Below are 26,269 nucleotides of genomic sequence, written 5' to 3'. Positions count from 1 at the left end.
TGCCTGTTCACTCTTGATTTGAAGGTTGCCGGGTTATATGACCCTAATGACCCACGCCAACTGGCAAAGGCTCGCTCGATTCTTCGAAAATGGATAGCAAAAATGCATTTTATCTACAAGAGTGCAAATTAATTTATATATGAATGTTAAGGGGCTGACAACACCCAACTGCGCAAAGTTGATGTTACTTGCGCAGTGTTTTAAGACAAGCTATTAGTTTTAGTAAGGCATGTAAATTATATGTTATTATTCATTATATTTCAAGGAACATAGCCGTAATCAATACACAATTTAACGAATTCGGTTCGATAGAAAAAAATTGCAAAAATTGGTCTCGAATTCGTCATTAAACGGTTCTATGACGTTCAATTATTCACTTAGTTGTCTTTAATTAAAATTAAAATTACAAAAATACACATATCTAAAACGCTAACGAAACATATTGCACAAATAATGCGTCTTTCTATTTTATTTTAATATTTTTCCGTACTTTTCGTACCTAGCCGCCCTGTTTTAGTGACGTCGCGCTCTCACTTACTCCCATGCGAATAGACAGTGTACGCCAGCGTCAAGGTCATTGGGTGTTGTCAGCGTCTTAATTTGATGTTTTCAGCTGACTGAGCAATTTGCCTATAAGTGATAACCCATACTAATATTATAAATGGGAAAGTGTGTGTGTCTGTTTGTTTGTCCGTCTTTCACGGCAAAACGGAGCGACGAATTGACATGATTATTTAGGTGGAGATAGTTGAAGGGCTGGAGAGTGACATAGGCTACTTTTTGTCTCTTTCTAACGCGAGTGAAGCCGCGGGCAAAAAGCTAGTTAGCTATAAACAGCAGTTATTTGTTTTACAAGTGGGCAAAGTTGTTTTTAAACGCACGTGCCAATATTGACAGGTAGGTTCCAAGTACCAAGCAAACGAAAGATTCCAATATTGAACTGCGAGTGTAGCAAGTGGTTTAGAATGTGGAATCTTGAGCGTTGCGAGGGTCAATACACGAAGGTTAAACAAACTTTGCCACCGAGTGAAACAACATTTTTCAATCAAATTCATCAGTTTATTAAATATTTATGATGAATAATTAAAATTTTGAAAAAACCCCCGACCGCGACATAGTGGACCGATTTTCATAAAACATGGCTAACAACACTCCCGACTAACTCAGCTTTCAAACAAAAAAGAACTAAATCAAAATCGGTTCATCCGTTCGAGAGCTACGATGCCACAGACAGACACACACACAGACAGACAGACAGACAGACAGACATACACACAGACAGACACGTCAAACTTATAACACCCCGTCGTTTTCGCGTCGGGGGTTAAAAATCATCATTAATAGGTAAATTCTACCAGCCAGCTTAAGACATCAAGTTAAAAGTAGCATCTCCATACAATGATTGTCCGTAAATAACTCGAAATCGAGTAACGTCTTCCGAACTCGTGGTTACACAGTTGACCGTGACCAGTCACGTGCGTGGGCGTAAATCTGTTACTGAAATGCGTAAATAGATACCACTGTTTGTAAACAAACCTTTTAAACGTTATTCGTGCAAGTACCTAAAGCAAAATTACATACTCTACATATACAACATACATAACAACATACAATCACGCCTGTATCCCATGAAGGGGTAGGCAGAGCACATGAAACTACTCAAGTTTCAGTGCCACTCTTGGCAAATAAGGGGTTGAAAGAAAACGAAACTGTGACATTGCAGTGACAGGTTGCCAGCCTCTCGCCTACGCCACAATTTAACCCATATCCCACAGTCGACTTCTACGACACCCACGGGAAGAAAGGGGGTGGTGAAATTCTTAACCCGTCACCACACGGGGAACACTCTACATATACAGGGTGGAAAAATCGAATGCCACATGGATGGCAACTACCTTAAGTATTGTAAATAGCACATTTTGTGTAAGGGAGACTTTCCTTTGTTTTTAAAAACAATACATTCTGAATTTAAGTATTTATGAAAAGTCGCTTGCCTCAGTCGGGACTCGAACCGGTCAAATGTGACAAAAAAATAACGTGCCGTATTTTATGATGCAGATTGAAAGAGTTACTGGTAAGGTTCATTTTTCTCTAAATAACAAATACAATCAGAATAACGGAAGGCCATGAAAACTAACAATTGCCTTTTAAATTTGATCTCTCCCGTCGCGTGAAATGCACCGCAATTAAGAAGAAATTTTCATGGCCTTCCGTTATTCTGATTGTATTTGTTATTTAGAGAAAAATGAACCTTACCAGTAAAGTAACCCTTTCAATCTGCATCATAAAATACGGCACGTTATTTTTTGTCACATATGACCGGTTCAAGTCCCGACTGAGGCAAGCGATTTTTCATAAATCCTTAAATGCAGAATTTATTGTTTTTAAAAACAAAGGAAAGTCTCCCTTACACAAAATGTGCTATTTACAATATTTAAAGCTAGTTGTCATCCATGTGGCATTCGATTTTTCCACACTGTATACCTCCACATTCATACATAGGGACATAAACAAATGTACAACATACATACATACATACATACAATAGAGGAATAAGCAAGGGAAGAGTTGTAACTCCATACGTCAGTAAATGCGGGTTATTTGTATAGGCATATTTAAGTGACATCTAGCGACAGTCACGCGTCAAATAACGTGAATTATCAGTACCACTACTCGATACTAGGTGGCAACAATGTCTCGTCTGCCAAAAATTTTATATTAGAACAGTTTACAACTTGTATTACAAGCAGAAGGAATTGAAAATAGAATACTGATTAATACTCTTTTAATATTAGCTAAAAATTGGTGAGCATTAGACTTTTTGTTCGTCGCGACATCTATTGACAAGTAGCAGTACTGATAATTTACGCTAGTTGACGCGTAATTGATGCGTGATTGTCGATAGATGTCAGCACTTAACTATGCCTATACAAATAACTCGCGTTTACTGATGTATGGAGTTACAATACAACTCTTCCCTTACTTATTACTCTATGATACATACATACATATAATCACGCCTGTATCCCATAAAGGGGTAGGCAGAGCACATGAACTACCAAGTTTCAGTGCCACTCTTGGCAAAAAGGAGTTGACACAAAATCCAAATTGTGACATTGCAGTGACAGGTTGCCAGCCTCTCGCCTACGCCACAATTTACCCCATATCCCACAGTCGACTTCTACGACACCCACGGCACAGCCCACGGGAAGAAAGGGGGTGGTGAAATTCTTAACCCGTCACCACACGGGGCAATTTATATTTAACGGATTAATTGGGCTCTCCAGTACAAAAAAAATGTTTTATTAGTATACAGTGGGTTTCTGTTTTGATTAAACAGTTAAAAACGCAAAATGGCCGCATTCTAAAAAAATAATAAAAACCGGCCAAGAGCGTGTCGGGCCACGCTCAGTGTAGGGTTCCGTAGTTTTCCGTATTTATCTCAAAAACTATTGAACCTATCAAGTTCAAAATAATTTTCCTAGAAAGTGTTTATAAAGTTCTACTTTTGTGATTTTCTTCATATTTTTTAAACATATGGTTCAAAAGTTAGAGGGGGGGGACGCACTTTTTTTTTCCTTTAGGAGCGATTATTTCCGAAAATATTAATATTATCAAAAAACGATCTTAATAAACCCTTATTCATTTTTAAATACCTATCCAACAATATATCACACGTTCGGGTTACCCTAATAAAACATTTTTTTACATTTTTTATTTTTGCACTTTTTTGGCGTGATTGATATACATATTGGTACCAACTTTCAGCTTTCTAGTGCTAACGGTTACTGAGATTATCCGCGGACGGACGGACGGACGGACGGACAGACATGGCGAAACTATAAGGGTGCCTAGTTGACTACGGAACCCTAAAAATGGCCGAAAAATTAAAGAAAGTTAAATACAGGGGTCTTGGCGCCGAATACCATTTCGTAGTTCGTACCATTTGCCGTTGAGACCCTTGGCCCGTGGGTTCCGAACGCCTTAAATTTATTTGAGGAAATTTCGAAAAAACTGACAGAGGTCAGCGGTGACCGTAGGGCTGGCAGCTTCCTCGCCCAAAGAATAAGCCTTGCGATACAACGAGGAAAATGCTGCCAGTGTCTACGGCACCATGCTTAAGAAGGTTACTTAGTTTTTAATATTTTTACTTTACTGAGATGCAGAGATGTTAACTATTTGAAATAAAAGCATTTCAAATAGAAATACAAAATACAAAATACCTATTTTGTATTTGGTATTTTAAATACTTTTATCGAAAACTATTTTGTATTTTATTTGAAATACTTTTTAGTACAAGTATTTTGCATTTTCTACCACTTCAAAATACAAAATGCTTTTTGTCACTTTTTGACGTTTTCAGTGCTGCCAACATAGTGGATCCTATAATAAATAAATAAGGTTCGATAAATAGTAAGATATTTGTTGCCAAATCCCAAAGCACCCTGACCGTGAACATCGAATAATCGGGGAAAATCCATATCGATTCGTATACCTAATGAAGTAATGACTGTAGGCATTTATATTTAGTACAGCTGCAATGTATGCTTAATTAATATTACTATTAGTTTAGGATTTTTTTCATATTTCATACATATTGCAATATAACTCTTTCATTCGATTTTTATAATAGAGGTATTAAAGTAAAAGACATGGAGACAGTCAATTTTTGGCTTCACTTTTTAACGTGTTAATTTTATAGAGCCAGGTTTCTGGGCTTTTTGGTGATTCTGTGTTTTAAAAACGTCTTTAAAATAAAAGTTTTACCTTACGTTAAAATAGTTATTTGTTATACAAGGGGGCAAAGTTGTATTTTAACGCCGAGTGTGGAATTGAAAAAGGAGCAAGTGAAAGGATTCTATAGTTGAACCACGAGCGAAGCGAGTGGTTCGAGAATAGAATCCTGAACTTGCGAGTTTTTTAACACACGAGAAGTAAAATACATTTGCACCCGTGTGTAACACAAAACTTTTCCCCTCACTATAGCGAGGAATCTACAACGCAAAAAATGCGTTTATCACTGCTTCCAGTAGTTCCACAGGTGGTAAATCATCTTTATTACTAGATTCACCTACTTTTATCAATTTTAAAGCAGTTAATTTGACTTTATTCAAGGTCAAATTACTTTACCCACTAGTGGATAAAATGCGTTTTTACCCGCTGGGATTAAAGGACAAAACACGTGTTTCCGAGCTAGTGAGGGGAAAAAGTATTTTATTTGAATAAAGGTATTTTGAAAATACCTATTTTGCATTCTGTATTTCAGATACCTTTTTGTAAAACTATTTTGTATTTTTATTTGAAATAGGTAAAAAACCAAAGTATTTGTATTTTGTATTTAAATACATTGCACTACCTATTTTTTAACATCTCTGCTGAGATGATAAATAACCTTTATTAATAATAACATTTAAATAAAAATTTGGTACAATAAATATTATAAACCAGGCATTAAAAAAAATAATACTAAAACTAAAAATCTAAGTCTAAAGAGGGCCCCTGAGGCATAGTGCCCAAGATGCTGGCAGCATTTCCTCGCTGAATCGCAATACTTATACGTTGAGCGAGGAAGCTGCCAGCTCTTTTGTCCCCCGTAGTCTCAGTCAGCCGCTTCGCCAAGTTCTTGTATAAAATCTGGGCGCCCGGGCCCCACGGACCGAGGGTCTCGACGCCAAAAGCAACAAAGTTGTAATTGGCGTCGAGACCTCCGTATTTACGTCTTTTATGCGTCTCTCTCTTTTATATTTTGAGTTTAAGATTTCTAAATTGATTACTTCCAGTGATACTCTACATTGTCCCAATTTTGTTCTCACTTTTGATATTTGATAGTTCTTTTATGTCATCCTACTTCTATATTATGTGTGTTAATAAGAAATTCTCTCCTTTTCAGGTGACAGAACTCTTCACGCAAATGCGAGAGCCTTCTCCCGGGGCCCCGAGCCCCAGGTCTTCCAGCAGCTCGCTCCACGTCACCAAGAACACCGGCTTCCAGCTCCAGAATGAACAACTACCGTGGCAGACACCTTCTATATCTCTACCGGGCAATTGCAGCAGTAACCTGTAAGTTCCTGAGACCCTTGCTATAGCGCTGAGTTAGACAGAGATACCACCGTGACAGAGACAGCAGTAGTCCTCCAGGTCACCAGGGACAGATGCCTCCTGCAGACGGAACAGCTACCCTGGCAAACACCTGCTATCTGGCAACTGTGACAATCTTTGGGTTTTTTTTAGCACCAACATAGTAGTCAATCTAGAAGTCAGTATTTTGACAGTAGTCCTCCAGGTCCAGTAGTCCACCTGTAAGTTAGACAGAGACAGCAGTATTCCCCCAGGTCACCAAAAACACCGGTTTCCAGCTTTCGAATGAACAATTACCCTGGTAGACACCTGCTATATCTCTACCTGGCAACTGTATCAACCAAAAGAACTAAGCTATGTTAGTTACTATAACTTCGTATTTTTCCGGAAATGAATCGGACTACGGGTTTCGGAGTAATCGCTCAACATGTATTGTTCAAAAAATCATCATCATTATCACCAAAACAATCATCATCATCAGGACCACTTTGTGAAAGTGCTCATTTTGAGAGAAACTGCTCAAGTTAGTCAAGAAAACACCGAAATCACCATACACGTGCCTTTAAAATTTGAGGAGCTCCCTCAAATCTTCATGGATCCCATCATCAGAACAGCTCCAGATTAATATGGAACCACCTGGAGGTAGCTCCTTTCAAATAAAAATAGTTATTTGTTATACAAGGGGGCAAAGTTGTATTTTAACGCCGAGTGTGGAATTGAAAAACGAGCAAGTGAAAGGATTCTATTGTTGAACCACGAGCGAAGCGAGTGGTTCGAGAATAGAATCCTAAACTTGCGAGTTTTTTAACACACGAGAAGTAAAATACATTTGCACCCGAGTGTAACACAAAACTTTTCCCCTCACTATAGCGAGGAAACTACAACGCAAAAAATGCGTTTATCACTGCTTCCAGTAGTTCCACAGGTGGTAAATCATCTTTATTACTAGATTCACCTACTTTTATCAATTTTAAAGCAGTTAATTTGACTTTATTCAAGGTCAAATTACTTTACCCACTAGTGGATAAAATGCGTTTTTACCCGCTGGTATTAAAGGACAAAACACGTGTTTCCGAGCTAGTGAGGGGGAAAAATAATTATTTAAATCGGACCACGGGTCTCGGAGTAATCGGTGAACATACATAAAATGAACCCGAATATGTAACCTCCTTCTTCTGTTTAACCCCCGACGCAAAAACGACGGTGTTATAAGTTTGACGTGTCTGTCTGTCTGTGTGTGTGTATGTCTGTAGCATCGTAGCTCCCGAACGGATGAACCGATTTGCATTTAGTTTTTTTGGTCTGAAAGCTGAGTTAGTCGGGGGTGTTCTTATAGATAGATAGATAGATAGATAGATAGATCTTTATTGTTCAACCGTGTTACACAGGTGTTAATTCATTACATTAGTAGGTTACAACGGTGACCCAATTCGGGTATACAATTATCACTTAAAGCTAAAAAACTATCTTAGCCATGTTTCATGAAAATCGGTCTACTATGTCGCGGTCGGAGGTTTTTTCAAAATTTTAATTTTCCGTAAACAAGTCGGTTAATAACCCAACCACAAAATCTCCGTCGTTTTTGCGTCGGGGGTTAAATAAAATTTTGTTAAAAGCCCCGACTGCGACCCAGTGGACCGATTTTCATGAAACATGGCTAAGAATACTCCCGACTAACACAGCTTTCAAACAAAAAAAACTAAATCGAAATCGGTTCATCCGTTCGGGAGCTACGATGCCACAGACAGACACACACACAGACAGACAGACAAACAGACAGACAGACACGTCAAACTTATAACACCCCGTCGTTTTTGCGTCGGGGGTTAAAAAATAGGTAACCACATTCAATTAAAGTATTCTCGAGAGGTCAAGGAAAACAGACAATGTTTAAAAATACTTTCTGCCGACATTTTCCTTCCTTAAACAACTTATTAATCTTTAGTTTATGTATTAGTAGACGACGGTAGGTATAGTGATTCATAGCCAGAACTGTCCGAAGGAAATATATTAATTAGGTAAGGTAATGTAAAATACCCTATAATGGACGGTGATGCCATTATGGACAAAAAAACACAAATCCTTAAAAATAAGTATCTAAAATTAGTTTAAAAAAATTGACGGCACTGTCCCATAAACAAGGGTCATAGAGCTGCTTAATTTTGAAGTTTCATTTAATTCGGTTATTTCTGAAGGATTTGGCGGCAAGATAAAAGTCATCAGTTCACTGAAAAAAATATCAGGACGAATTTCTTAGTAATGTTGCTAAGAGAGTTGAGTTCATGTATAAAATAATAAAAAAATAATACTCGGTGTAAACTTGAATGAGTTTTACTTACTGCATTAACCATGAGATAAGGTATAAAACATACTAGTTTGTTACTCCGGAGATATAAAGAAATAGTGTTATTTTGCGAGTGTCTATAACTGGAACCGGAAAACTGCGTACCTCCTATGATGGACAAGGAACATTTCACGAAACCAAAATTTACAAGAAACAATCTTATGTTAAAATAGCCCAAACTAATTTTATTTGGGGTATATAAAATTTACGAGTATCAGTTGGCTTTAAAAGTAAAATTTTAAACTTACTTGACTGTCCATAATGGGGGATCCATTACTGGAGAACTGCCGTCCATTATTGGAGAAAAAACACCTAGTTTTTATTTGTTAACAATGAAGAAACCAATAGCAGTATCTATTCTGCAATACGCTTGAAATGTAAAAGAAGGATAAGACATTCAAGTTTTACATGTGTGTTAAGTGAAATATTAAAAATAGGCAAAATTTTATCTTGAACCGTCCATGATTGGGTCAGTTACCTTATCTACCCATTGTGCTTCAAATTAAGATGTAGGTACAGTCAACCAATTGGAACCCTAGGCCACTGTAGAACTATGTCATAGTGACGTTACAAATCAGATTGTAATAAATCTCCTACTGCATTGTCATTTTGACATGGTTGTAGACAGTAGCGGATTGCCCTAAAGAACGCTTGTGCGGTGCACTCCCAAAAATAATCACAATTAAACTATAGTAATACATCAATTATGGTACCTCAAATTAATGTATTATACTATATAAAAACTATCGCAAAAAAGTCCAATCAAACAATTACTTACTTATATTTCTTAAAAGTTCATTAAACAGTCTATATTATAATCCGCCAATTCCCTTCTTATACAATTTCATACGCACCGCGCTCAACGGAGCGCTTTGAATTGCGCTCCTATGGAGAAATATTCAGTACATTCTCTAATACGAAATTCAGTAAGAGCGAAAGAGAAGTTTAGTCATAGCTCCGCGCGTGAGACAGAAGATTATGTATGAAATATTAGGTAAATCTGGAGCGCCGCTCCTAGGGACGTTTGACCACAGAGCTATATCAAGATAGAAAGAAAAAGTATTCTATTTAGTACCGCGAACGGCAGTCTGCTCGACGATTGGATGTCAAAATTAGTTTTCCATTGCGGTTTTAATATGACGAGCTCGATTTGGCGTGCGTTCAAAACGAGCGACCTATAAACATGAAATAAATGCTAGAATAATGTGTATGTAATGAAAATAAATTGATTTGTTCTTAAAGTACGAGCGATGTAAAAATAAGCCATGAATTCAAACTGTCGAGTCAATTCACATTCGTGATATCAAGTATTTATCTATTTATTCAACAGATTAAAAAGTATGCAACACAAATTAAATTACAAATACATCCATGCAAAAATCTTAAACTAACTTATATTATAAATATTCTAAACTACATTAATAATTAACTAGGATAATCCAATCATAATAAGAACACCAATCAATGCGAAATGTTACTTGTAGAGTGGCCTAGGGTTTCAATTGGTTGACTGTACCTACCAAGAACATTCGCAATTTCGAAATATTTTCTTCGGTGCATTAAACAGCTAAAAATGTAGTAATATTTATTATTTACACATCTCGAGTCTGTATAGCTGGACACGCGTCGGTCCAAAGTCGCGGTTGGCAACGGGCCAATGTCAGCGCGGACTCAAATAGAGCGATCAGAGACAAATTCTACATGGCTATGTAAACACGCCGAACTGCGGCCAAGATAACTTTGCAGCGATTTAGCTAACTAGCAATATGTAGTTCTTAGTGAAACAGACTATACAAGAATAAATCTTTTCTCCTCACTAGCTTCCGAAACACGTGTTTTATATCCTTGCAAAAACGCATTTTATCCACTAATGGATAAAGTAATTGAACCCTGTATATTGTCGAATCTCCTGCTTTAAAACTGATATAACCTAACCACAAAATTAAAATTTTGAAAAAACTCCCGACCGCGACATAGTGGACCGATTTTCATGAAACGTGTCTAAGAACACTCCCGACTAACTCAGCTTTCAGACAAAAAAAAACAATCTAAATCGGTTCATCCGTTCGGGAGCTACGATGCCACAGACAGACACACTCACAGACAGACAGACAGACACACAGACAGACACGTCAAACTTATAACTTATAACCAGTAGCGGCTTGCCCTAAAGTGCGCTTGTGCGGTGCACTCCCAAAAATAATCACAATTAAACTATAGTAATACATAAATTATGGTACCTCAAATTAATGTATTATACTATATAAAATCTATCGCAAAAAAGTCCAATCAAACAATTACTTATATTTCTTAAAAGTTCATTATACAGTCTATATTAATCCGCCAATTCCCTTCCTATACAATTTCATACGCACCGCGCTCAACGGAGCGCTTTGAATTGCGCTCCTATGGAGAAATATTCAGTACATTCTCCAATACGAAATTCAGTAAGAGCGAAAGAGAAGTTTAGTCATAGCTCCGCGCGTGAGACAGAAGATTATGTATGAAATATTAGGTAAATCTGGAGCGCCGCTCCTAGGGACGTTTGACCACAGAGCTACATCAAGATAGAAAGAAAAAGTATCATATTTAGTACCGCGAACGGCAGTCTGCTCGACGATTGGATGTCAAAATTAGTTTTCCATTGCGGTTTTAATTTGACGAGCTCGATTTGGCGTGCGTTCAAAACAAACGACCTATAAACATGAAATAAATGCTAGAATAATGTGTATGTAATGATTGTAATGAAAATAAATTGATTTGTTCTTATTAGAGTACGAGCGATGTAAAAATAAGCCATGAATTCAAACTGTCGAGTCAATTCACATTTGTGGTATCAAGTATTTATCTATTTATTCAACAGATTAAAAAGTATGCAACACAAATTAAATTACAAATACATTCATGCAAAAATCTTAAACTAACTTATATTATAAATATTTTAAACTACATTAATAATTAACTAGGATAATCCCTGTCAACCGCCAAGATTTTTCCTTCTATCTCGATATAGGTCTGTGGGTTTGTCCTTGATTACCGTCTCGGTTGCATCGCGCAGGCGCGAAATGCGTCGCGGTCATCCGCGAGCCGCGTATTTCGCGCGCTATTTTGTTAATTGTTAGTAAACAAGTTTTATTTTAAGGCACGCGCGGGAATACAATTTTGCCTTATTTTGAAACCGTTTAAATTGTTTTTATTGCAAGTGTGTGAGAATGGGTGGATACAATGTGACATTTATAAAAGAGTGAAAAAACTTTTGCAACGCGATTAGAATTAAAAGCTAAAGGACCAGCGCGGCCCGACATTAAATTTACGCAAATATGTTTTTTCAAAAACCAAAATTTTACGTGTTTTTAAAACGGAACAGTATGAAAAAACACCGTGGTTATGTGGATGTGAAAAAAGTGACAAACTGTTTTGCTTTCCATGTCTTTTATTTGGAGCGGGCGCGGACGGCGGAGGTGGTGAGTCTGCATGGACCGATAGTGACCGTCAGTGACTTATCACATCTTTCGATGAAAATAAAAAAAAACATTCACAATCCCGCATTCATTTACTGAATGAACTGCAGTTTTCGTCTATTCATTTTTATGTTTTACTGTTATTAACCCTGAAGCTGGGCAGCTATATAAACTAAATAAAGAATATTTTTCACTGAAATTTAAACTTATAGTTCAGGCATTTGTTGGAAAATTGAAGGAAAGAAAAAAAATGCATCTCTGAGCTAATTTAATATGATTTAAATTTAATCACATTGAATAAGTACAAACAGGAACACTAGACTTTATGCCGTTGTGATAGGAATTACAAATACACAGTTAATAGTGTTGATTATGTTATGTAGGCTACATACATGTAGGACCTTGGGCCTTACGATGATTATTTGGGTGAACACCCACAAATTACAGCCGCGAGCCGCCTCTGCTTATAACACCCCGTTATTTTTGCGTCGGGGGTTAAAAAGTGGGTGAATCTAGTGATGAAGATGGTTTACCTCCTGTGGAACTACTGGAAGCAGTGATAAACGCGTTTTTTGCGTCCTACTTTCCTCGCTATATATAGTGACATTAGTGAGGGGAAAAGTTTTTTGTCACGCCGTGTGTTGCGCGTCGCCCGACCGTCGCGTCTCATACTTCCATATCGATAAGGTTTGATTTCGTATGCGTCGCATCGCCGTCGCGCGACCGTCGCGCGACCGTCGCCCACGCAAGCCACGGTGTTACACACGCGTGCATAGATAGAGTATTCCGCAATTTTCGAGGTTAACGCGAGCGAAGCCGCGAGCAAAAGCTAGTTCAGTCAACCCTACAGAGCACGTTACTAATCGAATAAAGCATAATTATAATAATTACTCATCAGTCTCATCACGACTGCTGTTTTCACACCGTTGTCAAACAAAACCTATTGTTGGCGTGTCACGAACGGTGCGGAAATAAAGTCCGGTTGTGTGAGACTAGTGTTTTCACGCGGTTTTGTCTGCTAAATAGATGACAATCATCATAATGCTGTCCTGGCCGATTTCGACTACGGAGACTGCATTAACTGGCCCTTAGTCTAGTTAATTTAATTTTAAAATATAGTTGTAAAACTACTCTTAGGATATTAAGTAACTAACAACCTAAATATTAAGTCTATACTAACAACTAGGGAACAAATCAAATTATTTTATTGAATATTTTTTGATTTGTTCTTTTTTCAAGTAGTCACACTACTATATATAAAAGACCACCAGCCCGCCCCCCTAGTGCCGCCGCCTAGTGGTAAAGACGTTAGCCGCGTAAGCTGAAGACCCGGTTTCGATTCCCGGCTCGGCCACCAGTGGGCCTTGTCGTTTTTTCTTTCGTGTATGATATCTATTTCAATCTATACTAACAAGTTCTATGGATTTTTAATTGGTCCGAAATAAACTTTTTTTTTTTTATTAAGACTGTGGTTATTAGAGCGACGTTCGTGAGCTCTCAAGCTACCGCCGCGAGCTAGTAAGCTATGAGCTATCGGCTATAATAACCTAACTACAAAATTTAAATTTTCAAAAAACCCCCGACTGCGACATGGTGGACCGATTTTCATGAAACATGGCTAAGAACACTCCCGACAAACAGCTTTCAGACAAAAAAAAATCTTAATCGGTTCATCCGTTCGGGTACTACGATGCCACAGACAGACACAGACAGAGAGACAGACAAACACACAGACAGACACGTCAAACTTATAACACCCTTCCGTTTTTGCGTCGGGGGTTAAAAACGAACAAAAGATAATCACTCCCGTGTAAATAAAAGAGACGGCGATGTTCATCATACAAATAAATGCCCTCACCGGGATTCGAACCCAGGACCGCGGCTTAGCAGGCATTGTCACTACCGACTGAGCCAGACCGGTCGTCGAATGTGAATAAATTTTATTGATAATTTAATATAACGCTAATCAAATGTTTTCTTTTTGCAGAGCTGGCGAGCCTTCCCCCCTAGTGAGAAGCACGAGCAACGCCTCTGCTCTCACTTCCCTCTGCGCTGATCTTTCCCCTTCCGACTCACATTTCTTTGAGGTAAGAAACTATGCAGCTACAGGTGACAGGCAGGGGAAACGGGACTACCAACGCCACAGCGGCGTGACGCCACACTGAGAGAAATTTGCATTGTGAATTTAACAAGTTCGACTTGTTGCGGTTTATCCGTTTGAATCAGCCAAACGTATGTTTAAAACAATATGTGTCAGGTTATTTTTATAAAATCGACTTGTTGATTCAAATATATTGCCGATTCAAATGACAAGTAGCTTGTTGTTTGAACCAAAGAGCACGTAGGCGCTATTTTAACCAAAAAACTTGTTGAACGAACATGAAAACTGGTTGTATTTTCTCTCAGTGCAGAGCGACTTACAACGAACGGTGGCGTCATCTATCGGTTTGATGCGACGTCTAAGATGTTAGTCTCTCAAGTAAAGACTTCGAATACAAGCGCAGATCCAGCTTCGTGCCCAGGGTGGTAAAGGCCCAGGCCCAGGGAGGGGGGGGGGGAGGCTGGATCCGAGCATACTCGAATATACAACGGAACAAATATATTGCTAATTTTTGCCCCTTGGATAGATCGATACTTGGCCGATACGTGAAAAAATGTTCTGCTATTATTTACCTAATCAAAACCCGATCCTGACTATCCCTTCTATTTTTAAAGACATGTGTAAACAATAGTTACTATAAGGTCTATAAAGTGTGCTATGTATGTATATTAGGGATGACGACTACATTAAAAAATGGAATTCTGTTTAGTCCGTCAGTCAGATCGTCTAAAAATACTGAACACATATTTTTCGCTTTATCTAATTAATGAAAAAATACAAAGATACAGAGCATCAAAGGTCTGGAGTGGGGGCTTGTGACGTCACTTTTAGCTAAGAACTGCACCTAGGCGTGACGTCACGCGAAACTTCAAGGCACTGTACCTTCGACATTTTTCGTTTACGAGAAAAAAGAAAAAATACGTGTCCAAAATGTTTTGATGATCTACAATACAATACTCTTTATTGCACACCTTGATAAAATACAACAATACAAAACATGGAAGCAACACGAACAAAGGTAAACAACAGGCGGTCTTATCGCTAAAGAGCGATACTCTCGCGATCTAACTGACGGACTATATAGTTTTTTTTAGTCGTCATCCCATTTACAGTTTGTCTTACCATTACAGGTGTTATACATAGGGAAAGTCCGGATATCGCAGCGGAAGGTTCCCGAGTCGCTCATAGATGACGCTTTAATCAAATTCGCTCAGCATGAGGCAGACAAGGCGAAGAATCAACGGCGACACAGCCTGTTGTCGTCCAATGGGGTAAGATTGGACATGTTTTTTGCATTAATTAAAATAATCTATTCATAATCAAATAAATACAAACGTGATCCGCCCAAGCATCGTCACATACTTATCCTACATCCATACTAATATGGGAAAGTGTATGTCTGTTTGTCCGTCTCTCACGGCTCACGGCAAAATGGAGCGACGAATTGGCGTGATTTTTGAAATGTAGATAGTTGACGGGATGGAGAGTGTCATAGGTTACTTTTTGTCTCTTTCTAACTTCCCACTTCCCTAAAATGGGGGGTGGAAGTTTGTATGGAGCATTCCGCAACTTTCGAATTTGACGCGAGCGAAGCCGCGGGCATAAGCTAGTCATTAATAAAACAAACCACAATATGTGCAACACGCTTTGCTTTTGTATTTGTTTGTGACATAAATTGAATTTTGTCCACTACTAGTACATGTTCATGTACCAGTGATGGACATTTTCCCAATAGTTTCCTATTCTCCAATCACTAGGTGGATCTGGGGCCCATTTCTCGAAGCTACAAGTTACAATTTACAAGTGGTAGTCAATGTCTAATATAACAAATTGAAAAGAGGCTTCCTCTTGTAACTTGTAACTTTCAGCTTTGAGAAATGGGCTACAGGTATTAATATTATTAGCCTGTAACTGTTTTTATTATTTTTCATTCACAGACCTCAATCTACAGCGATTCTACAGAAAACTTAAATGAAAAAAAGACTGAATCAACGGACAAGAAAACAAGCGTGTCATTATCAAACACCCCTCTAGAACCTGACAAATCTCTGTCCTGGAAAAGCAATGAAAATCTACCTGACATTGTAAAAACAGACAACACAGACTTAGACCAAGAATTCGAGAAATTTACTAAAGAAAGAGTCAATGGAAGGAAAGCTGATATAGTACTTAATGTACCTAATTTAGGTACAGTAGCAGAAGATGAAGAAAAACATGAAGAAATCAGATCAATTATATCTGAAACAGCTTCTTCTATAACTCAATTCTGTCAAACGAATTTCTTAAAAGAAGAAGATAGAAAATTAGTTAATACTAGTTCAATTAATCCAATAGATGTTAAAACTAATCAGAGGAATAAATTAGATTTAAAACTTAATTTAGTAGAAAAAGGTGTGGTTATTAAAAAATCGGATAGCTCAACTAATATAACTTTTGAAGAAACGAAATCGGGAAGGAAGAATGAAGAAGGTAGTAATTCAGGAATGCCGGAGAATAAATCGTTTTTAAGAGACCGGTCTGCGTCGATAGGAACTATTAGTTTGAAGACGCCAATAGCACAAGTTATAGGGGAGCAAAATAGGACAATGCTGTTTCAAGTAAGTATTTGATCATAGTATTTTATGCAACTGGTAACCACCAGAGAGGTAAAAAAAGGCGAGTGGCGTGGGTAATTTGAGGCGAAGCGATTTTTTGACTTCCACTTACTTTTTTAATAGTTTTCTAGACTAACCTTCATGAAATACACTGTTTCCTGGATTTTGTCGCAAAGGCCTCTCCTCTTTTCCTCCACTCAACTCTGTCGTTTGCACTTTCCCAAGCGCCCACCCGCCCGCGCACCCACGCAGTGCGTTATAATCTAAAACCACACAGCTACAAATTTTATTTAGATTTTTATTTTGAAACCAAAAACAATGTCCTTCAACTGAAAACTTTGTGCCATTGCTTCTACTAGTATTTGCAAAAATATACCTTCTGTGTGGTGACGGGTTAAGAACTTCACCACCCCCTTTCTTCCCGTGGGTGTCGTAGAAGGCGACTGTGGGATATGGGTTAAATTGTAGCGTAGGCGACAGGCTGGCAACCTGTCACTGCAATGTCACAGTTTCGTTTTCTTTCAACCCCTTATTTGCCAAGAGTGGCACTGAAACCTGAGTAGTTTGATGTGCTCTGCCTACCCCTTCATGGGACACAGGCGTGATTGTATGTATGTATGTATGTATGTATGTATATGTATCTTCTATTTTTCCTCAGGTAGGCCGCTCGGAACTTCGCCTCATCAGCCCTGATCGAAAGCAGATTCTCTTGCACCGTGCCTTCAAAGATGTCGCTAGTTGCGTCATCGGGAGACACAATAAGGACCACTTTGGCTTCGTGTGTCGAGAGACCAATGAGAGCTATGCGGCTTACGTCTTCAAGTGTGAGAGCGATTCTGTCGCCTTGGAGGTTGTCAATGGTGAGTATTATCAAAGACATATGTAACTCCGTATAGACAGCTACAGTCTAAATAAAACTAACCTAACCACAAAATTAAAATATTGAAAAAACCCCCAACTGCGACATAGTAGACCGATTTTCATGAAACATGGCTAAGAACACTCCCGACTTACTCAGCTTTCAGACAAAAAAAAAACTAAATCCAAATCGGTTCATCCGTTCGGGAGCTAGACAGACAGACAGACAGACACAGACAGACAGACAGACACGTCAAACTTATAATACCCCGTCGTTTTTGCGTCGGGGGTTAAAAACACAGGGATACGGATTTTTGGTCGCGGATTTCAGGATGTAATTACCTAGTCATTGGGTGGTCTTGAGATGAATCATAATATATCATATGTGCTATGACGCACTACACTACACTTATAAAGACCGAGTGTGAACGCAACCAGTGGTAACGCTGAGAACAAACGCAGCCGACGCGCGCGAATGAGGGTAGATCGCGCGCTGTCTACGCAACTTTGACATCCACCCGCCGTCTTCAGTTTCCCGTGATCATGATGCATGGAACTGCGTCGAAATATCGGGCCTCAAGAAAAAACCAAAACGGGTAATCACGGTCTATATCCCGGTCAGTATAGGGTGTTAACAACTTAGTTAAGGATATTTTTATGGCTGATAGTACTCCGCTCCTGGAGTATATTTATGTATGGAACATTGCAGATTTTATTTGTTTAGTTTTTTGGAGGAAACTAGGAAATAAATTTACTATGTTTAAAACACCCTGTTAATAAAATAGTGAAATGAGACCTCTCCAGACACTGTTAACGTAACATAACAGCAAACAGACATCATCCTGACATGCAATTACATTAAAGAGGATGATTATTTAGAAAATAAATTATGATATGTTTTTTGTTTGGTAAATGAAAGCAAAAAAATCATACGAAGATTGTGTTGTAGTTGTGATGTTAAATAATGTCCCTTAAAATATCCGTGACCAATTTGTTAACACCTTATGTAAGTCTCATGTAGAACAGTTTCACCCATACCTGCCGTATGAAAAAAGCTCTCGATTCAAAGCAGATCTTGTTCCAGCGATCAAGCAAGCGTTCGTGGCACATGCCGAGCTTCTCAAGAAGTCGCGAGAAAAATCTCCTAACCTGACGTGTGAGCACTGTCCGATGCTGTGGTACCACAGGCTGTGTCATGATGTTGAAGGTAATACACATACACCCCTACATACATACATACACAGTAAAGAGAAAGGTCTCCTAACCTGACGTGTGAGCAGAGAGTCATGATGTTGAAGGTAATAACATAGATTAAATATAAAAAGATCATACCATCCCTACATTAAAATGCGACCGCCTAAGAACGGGCATACACTACACCACACATAGATGGCGCCACTAAAAAAATGTCCTGTAGCTTTCGATTTTTCTTATAGATGGCGTTAAGTGTCACTTTTGACATAGATTTATAGCTCGAAAGTGACACTTTACAAACAATCGATGGCAACAAGGCATTTTTTTGTGTCGCCATCTACGTGTGGAACTCGCAAGTTCAGGATTCTATTCTCGAACCACTCGCTTTGCTCGTGGTTCAACTATAGAGTCCTTTCACTTGCTCGTTTTTCAAATCCACACTCGGCGTTAAAATACAACTTTGCACCCTTGTACTTATACAACAAATAACTATTTTCTAAATCGAAAACGTGATCCAAATTTACAAGCATTTTGATAATTTCTAACCAGTAATGGATTAAAAAGCATACAAAGGAAACATGCGACGGACAATCTTATACAGATCACCGTAGCCGTAGTAAAGAAAATTAAGGCGACCTGTCCGTAACTGGTGCCTGCCTCTTCAAAGTGTCCAACACTGGTATATTAAATTTTCAGGCATGAACGAGAAGAAAACGCACGCGTTCATTCTGCGGCGAATCGAGCAGTTACCTGAAGATGAGCAGGATCTAATCATCACTAAATACCAGGGCGGGACCAACCATATGTACGAGGTAAGGTGTGCGTTAAGTAATATAGGTTTAATAATTAGTCTGTAATTCCACTAACACTATTTTATAAGTTAAATGTACATGTTACTAACAGCTATGGATTTTTATCCGAAATAAAATTGTTTTATTTTATTTTTTTATTTATTTTAATATCTACGAGTATGGACGGTCAATCCCTTCAACTATCTTCACTTATAACCTAACCACAAAATTACAATTTTGAAAAAACCCAGACCGCGACATAGTGGACCGATTTTCATGAAACGTGGCTAAGAACACTCCCGACTTACTCAGCTTTCAGACAAAAAAAACTAACTCCAAATCGGTTCATCCGTTCGGGAGCTACGATGCCATAGACAGACACACACACACACACTGACAGACAGACAGACAGATGTAACGGTTTTTTTCCTCCATCCTTTTTTGTACTTTGCGTTTGGTGCTGGCCGATTTGACAATTCAAAATTCAAAATTTTTATTCGTTCTTCGAGACGTTTCAGGTAAACACCAGAATATCGCTGGTGGGTATCTGTTACGTTTTCAATCTAAATTTCTACCTAATATTTTTTCACACACACAGACAGACACGTCAAACTTATAACACCCCGTCGTTTTTGCGTCGGGGGTTACAAATAATAGTTATTTGTTATACAAGGGGGCAAAGTTGTATTTTAACGCCGAGTGTGGAATTAAAAAACGAGCAAGTGAAAGGATTCTATAGTTGAACCACGAGCGAAGCGAGTGGTTCAAGAATAGAATCCTGAACTTGCGAGTTTTTTAACACACGAGAAGTAAAATACATTTGCACCCTAGTGTAACACAAAACTTTTCCCCTCACTATAGCGAGGAAACTACAACGCAAAAAATGCGTTTATCACTGCTTCCAGGTAGTTCCACAGGAGGTAAATCATCTTTATTACTAGATTCACCTACTTTTATCAATTTTAAAGCAGTTAATTTGACTTTATTCAAGGTCAAATTACTTTACCCACTAGTGGATAAAATGCGTTTTTACCCGCTGGTATTAAAGGACAAAACACGTGTTTCGGAGCTAGTGAGGGGAAAAATATTTTATGTAGTGCACGAAATAAAGCACCACATAATTATAAGAAAACATGGTGTTTAAACATAATTTCTATTTAATAAGTCAAAGAGAAGATATAAAGTAAACGAATTGACCGTGACGTCACTCCTTAGTATTTAATAGTAATTCCTTGGTAATTCCATATTAGCAAAACGTTTTGACAGTTCTTAAAAAGAAGCTGATTTGACTAGTAGGAAACTAGCCTATTGTACCTAAAGAATAATGTAACCAATAATGGTCATGGACCTAGATGGAATGTATAAAGTAAAGCATCCATGACTGGTGCAGGTATTTTAAATATTAAATGTTTTTCAGGTAAACGAGCACAATGCGTTCTTAATGATGTTATTGCGAGCCCACTGCGAAGCGAAACAGACCAGGCATATACACGACACTGCCGAAAACAGGTACGACTGTCTTCTCTCTCTCTTTAATTATTGGCTATTTGACTCATCTAGATAAATTGGACAGTGTTATGGAATAAGCGACCAAGCGACAGTTAGTTGCCAGTTCCATAGCGGATACCCCCTCCAACTGAGGGGGGACTGAAATCTTCTCGAGGCTGAGGCGTAGGGTTAGAGCCGGTGCAGCTTGATTTGACGTTCATATGCGCATTGTAACATGCCTACTTGAAAAAATAAATCTTTACTCTATAATCAGGTCGGAGTTCCTGAACCAATATCTAGGTGGCAGCACCATCTTCATGAAGGCCCGCCGTTCCCTCTCGAGCGGTTTCGACCATCTTCTTAAGAGGAAATCCAGTTTGTCCAAAGAAGATATCATTCCTCACATTAAGAAGGTAAGAATCACACATTCGCATGTTTTCGAAAACTTACAGGAACAGGAAGACAGACAGACTGACAGAGCGGCACCATAAGGGTTCCTTTTGTACCTTTTTAGTACGGAACCCTAAAAAGAGGGTCGCTTGGAGATACTTTACACCTCCAAATCTTACTAGTTTTTAACCCCCGACGCAAAAACGAAGGGGTGTTATAAGTTTGACGTGTCTGTCTGTCTGTGTGTGTCTGTCTGTGGCATCGTAGCTCCCGAACGGATGAACCGATTTAAATTTAGTTTTTTTTTTGTCTGAAAGCTGAGTTAGTCGGGAGTGTTCTTAGCCATGTTTCATGAAAATCGGTCCACTAGGTCGCGGTCGGGGGTTTTTTCAAAATTTTAATTTTGTGGTTAGGTTATTGAAGATTATTATACATTTAAAGTTTACCCAGGTCCCAGGTATTGGCTGTTGCATACCAGCCAGGTTGTACGAAGTCGTAAAACGCTTGCTGGCTGTATTTGTCAAATATAGCGTGATAAGACGTATTTCGTCGCTGTAGGACAAGTAAATAGGGCATAGCGAATGATATTCCGCTTTGTGTGGTAGGGCACAGCACAGCGGATATCATCTCGCTTATATCTAGAGCAGAGCCCAACTGGGGAAGTACCGCCGCCTTACAGAAGACCGCGTGTTGTGTTCCTGCCGATGAGTAAGGCTGCCAGATCTCAACGAGGGTGCGGTGTGCTGATGACGGAAGAACCTAAGAAACTAATTTTTTCCGTTTATTGTCCTTTGGGTCGTCGGCAACCCGAACCCTCCTTGGAACTTGTACACTCCTTTTTGCTGTCTACTTAACACAGCAAAAGGGAGTGTACAAATTTCTAATGGGTTGGCAACGCGCATGTAATACTCTTCCATGAGCATTTCTTTTCTTTGCCATTTTTTTAATTTTGATTTTTTAAGGGAATTTTAAGTCAACTGTACTCAGAATCACGAGTATTTTCAATCTCACTGGCAGACAAAAAGTGCCCCAGAATTTCCATACATTTTTGTTGCTTTCCTCTTTTGTTACCCCACACAACATGTACGGAAAATGGTAACAAAATAAGAAAAAATTGTATGGGACAATTTTTTTAACTACTATTAGGATTGGAAAAGGCCAGTGATTCTGAGTAGAAATAGCATTTTTTTTTCAAAAATATCGCATTTCATAAAAGTGGCGAAAAAAAAGATATGCTCCCGTAGGCTACGATGACTGCTTTCCATCAGGCGGACCGTATGCTTGTTTGCCACTAACGTAGTATAAAAAAATATATCGGAAAGCACATTTTGATCATTTCAGGAGCCATCCCCACTACCGACTCCTCCAATACTGGATACATCTTCGGAGCCCTCGGTATCTGAAATGTTGTCACCTGACCAGACTCGGTGCAAGTCTCTGTCGCCTGCCGTCCTTAACGGAAGTGGTAAGGATTCATTATACGAATCGAGCCAAACTTTATATCTTAACCGAGTTACCTAAGCCACAATATTTCAACTCCACACCGACTCGATTCAAAGCAGGGCTCGGATACCGGTTAAATTTTCAAACCGTTATCACGTACCTACTTGCGGACAAACCTTTAAATTTCGTTTTTCGCTCGAAAAACCGCTATTTCTAAACCGGTTTTTAGGAGAACTCTTTCATGAAGGTTTCGTTCGATTAACGGGCTTAGAACAAAATAAACCGGTTTATTCCGCAGCATGATAGGTAACACTGTTCTAATCAAACAAAAAAACTCGCTGCGTGAACGTAGGTATTTAGGTGCGTCTCGCCGCTCGTCGAATAAACCGGTTTATTTCGGTTAAAATAAAGTTCACATAACGTTCGGGTTCTTTGAAAAGTTCGGAGTAAAATCGAAATAAACCGGTATTAACCGGTAAAAATAAACCGGTTCCGAGCCTTGATTCAAAGCTAAATATTAAACCGATGTAGGGAACAAATCAAGTAATTTTATTAAATACTAGCTTTTGCCCGCGGCTTCGCTCGCGTTAGAAAGAGACAAAAAGTAGCCTATGTCACTCTCCAGCCCTTCAACTATCTCCCCTAAAAAAATCACGTCAATTCGTCGCTCCGTTTTGCCGTGAAAGACGGACAAACAAACAGACACACACTTTCCCATTTATAATATTAGTATGGATTGGTTTCAGAACCGCCACCGTCGCCGAAGCCTTCGAACATGACCCCGCCGGCTGAAGAGGAAGAGGAACTGAAGGAGGAACCTGTCAACTCTCCCATGATGGACATGTAAGTGGAACAAGTCTAATAAAACCTTCAAAAAAATACAAAATTTAAATAAAAAAAAAACCGGCCAAGAGCGTGTCGGGCCACGCTCAGTGTAGGGTTCCGTACTTTTCCGTATTTTTCTCAAAAACTACTGAACCTATCAAGTTCAAAACAATTTTCCTAGAAAGTCTTTATAAGGTTCTAATTTTGTGATTTTTTTCATATTTTTTAAACATATGGTTCAAAAGTTAGAGAGAGTTTTTTCCTTTAGGAGCGATTATTTCCGAAAATATTAATATTATCAAAAAACGATCTTAGTAAACCCTTATTCATTTTTAAATACCTATCCAACAATATATCACATGTTGGTGTTGGAATGAAAAAAAATATCAGCCCCCACTTTACATGTAGGGGGGGGGGGGGGGGGGGGGTAACCTAATAAAACATTTTTTTCCATTTTTTATTTTTGCACATTGTTGGCGTGATTGATATACATATTGGTACCAAATTTCAGCTTTCTAGTGCTAACGGTTACTAAGATTATCCACGGACGGACGGACGGACGGACGGACAGACAGACATGGCGAAACTATAAGGGTTCCTAGTTGACTACGGAACCCTAAAACTACAAAATTTAAATAAAAAAAAAACATGATATTTGACCGACTTTCATGTAACATAGCTCATACTCCTACTAATTCAGCTTTAAAAAAATTTTAAATCGTTTCATCCGTTCGGGAGCTATGATGCCACAGACAGACAGATAGTCAAACTTATACCACGCCGTGGTTTTTGCATCGGGAGTTAAAAATAAAAACGGATTTATAGCAAAACAGACAGAAAATTTCCAGGTTATCTTCAGAATTCAAATCTGAAAACGCTCATTTCTTCCATTTTTACCCCCGATGAAAAAACGACGGGGTGTTATAAGTTTGACGTGTCTGTCTGTCTGTCTATGACTCCCGAACGGATGAACCGATTTACATTTAGTTTTTTTTTGTTTGAAATCTGAATTAGACCGGAGTGTTCTTAGCCATGTTTCATGATTATCGGTGCACTTTGTCAGGGGTTTTTTCAAAATTTTAATTTGGTGGCTATCTTCCTTGTAAATAACTGGATATTTGTTTTGTCAACAGATTTCTAAAAGTGAGCGACAACCGGCCTGCGCCGACTGAAGCAGGAACTGAACACGACGCCACCTGGCGGCAAGCCATCTACGAGAAAGTTGTACAACCTACTGACGTGCAGTGCGAAGGTATCATGATAGTTGCTTTTTGCTATCATGGTAGTTGCTTTTTAACTACACTGAGACTTTATCGCGTGCCATGGAGACGGGAGCTAGCCGCCGTGAATAATAGAAACAAAGGCTTTTGTTTAACAGATTACGGCAAAAGCCAAAAAACCATCTCAGAATATTCATACTATACTTCATGGTAACTCTCCAGGCCCCGTAGCCGAATGGCATTTCTCCGACGCCAAACGAAAGCGATACGCCGCTGGCTCTGTCGCGCCAATACGCAAGCGCGATAGAGATAGATATCTACTAGCGCTTCGTTTCGTGAGCGTTTCGTGAGCGATTGTGCCATTCGGCTAGCCACCCTGATCTATATCTACCAAGACATGACATTTCTAACCATATTAGTATCAGACAATACATCAGTTATTTAGTGTTTGACATCTAAGGTACCAGTGCTCGACATGCTAATAGTTGTCATCCTTCTACGAGTAGTTATTGACAAAGACATAATACTGAAAACGGCATCTACTGGGACACTGTCCAACACTGGTTCATCTTATTTTCAATTCAGCATTGACATTTCTCGCGATGTGTAATAAAATACTCTTAAAAAACAAATCTTGGGTGAACAGGCATTTCCTGGGCGAGCTCACTCCATCGAGGCCAAGAGTAAGCCCATTTATAACGAAAAAAAATGTGTATTGCAAATTTTCTGTTCTAGCCGGTGACCTGACTCCCGCGAATCTCCTGGGCCTGCCCTCCTCCCGTCCCGGCAGGAGGAGCAGGGAGGAACTCCGGCATCTGTGGAAGATGGCCATAGACCAGACCGTACTCCTCGTCAGGATGGAGAGAGAAAACGCCAAGCTCAAGAGTAAGTTCAACCCCTTCATCATCAGCTCCATTCGTGAGTTTTGACCCCTAAGTTTCTACTCCAGTCTCAGAGGCACCATCGTATCTTTTGTACTACTAACATGTCAAGCCCACTACTGACATGCCGATAATCTGCGTTAGAGTCTAGAGTTCAGTTTACCGTCTTGTTGATGTGAAAAAAGGAATTACGGCTGCTGTGGATGGCCCTCCCATTGACCAGACTGTACGTCTTGTAAAGATGGAGAGAGAAAACGCTAAACTCGAGAATAAGTCCAACTCCTTCATCATCAGCCCAACTAGTGACTTTCCTAGTGGGTTTTTTGACTTCAAGATTGTTGACAGTTTCGACTCAAGTTTCAGCGGTACCATTGTATTTTGGTGCTACTGTCATGCTTAGGTCTCTAATAAAATGCCAATGACCTGAATCGATATTAGAAAATTTGGAAACCCGAAGAGTTAATTTAGCTTTCTGGAACCTTGGAGTCTAGAGTTCAGTTCATCGTCTTTCTTACATGATAAGAGGAGCATGGAAGAACTCCGGTAGCTGTTTAAGATCGCCATCGACCAGACTGTACTGATCCTCAGGATGGAGAGAGAA

The 26,269-nt window shown here is 39.0% G+C and overlaps 1 protein-coding gene across 3 annotated transcripts in view; it reads left to right on the top strand.

Annotated features, from left to right (window-relative positions):
* Positions 1–26,269, top strand: part of LOC125240250 (TBC1 domain family member 4) — a 69,168-nt gene that overhangs the window by 29,159 nt on the left and 13,740 nt on the right. For all 3 annotated transcript variants that reach the window (XM_048148083.1, XM_048148084.1, XM_048148085.1), the window contains 13 exons: positions 5,891–6,060; positions 13,871–13,970; positions 15,115–15,255; positions 15,922–16,581; positions 17,237–17,438; positions 18,521–18,643; positions 19,327–19,442; positions 20,839–20,930; positions 21,184–21,322; positions 22,641–22,764; positions 23,489–23,585; positions 24,701–24,819; positions 25,523–25,672. In XM_048148083.1, coding sequence (XP_048004040.1) covers positions 5,891–6,060; positions 13,871–13,970; positions 15,115–15,255; positions 15,922–16,581; positions 17,237–17,438; positions 18,521–18,643; positions 19,327–19,442; positions 20,839–20,930; positions 21,184–21,322; positions 22,641–22,764; positions 23,489–23,585; positions 24,701–24,819; positions 25,523–25,672 — 2,233 coding nt within the window. The remainder of the gene's footprint in view (positions 1–5,890; positions 6,061–13,870; positions 13,971–15,114; positions 15,256–15,921; positions 16,582–17,236; positions 17,439–18,520; positions 18,644–19,326; positions 19,443–20,838; positions 20,931–21,183; positions 21,323–22,640; positions 22,765–23,488; positions 23,586–24,700; positions 24,820–25,522; positions 25,673–26,269) is intronic.

This window comes from Leguminivora glycinivorella, chromosome 27 (assembly GCF_023078275.1).
Source record: "Leguminivora glycinivorella isolate SPB_JAAS2020 chromosome 27, LegGlyc_1.1, whole genome shotgun sequence".
NCBI classification, from domain to species: domain Eukaryota; kingdom Metazoa; phylum Arthropoda; class Insecta; order Lepidoptera; family Tortricidae; genus Leguminivora; species Leguminivora glycinivorella.
Note: the sequence above shows the minus strand (reverse complement) of the source record. Positions and strands in the feature narration are given on the sequence as shown.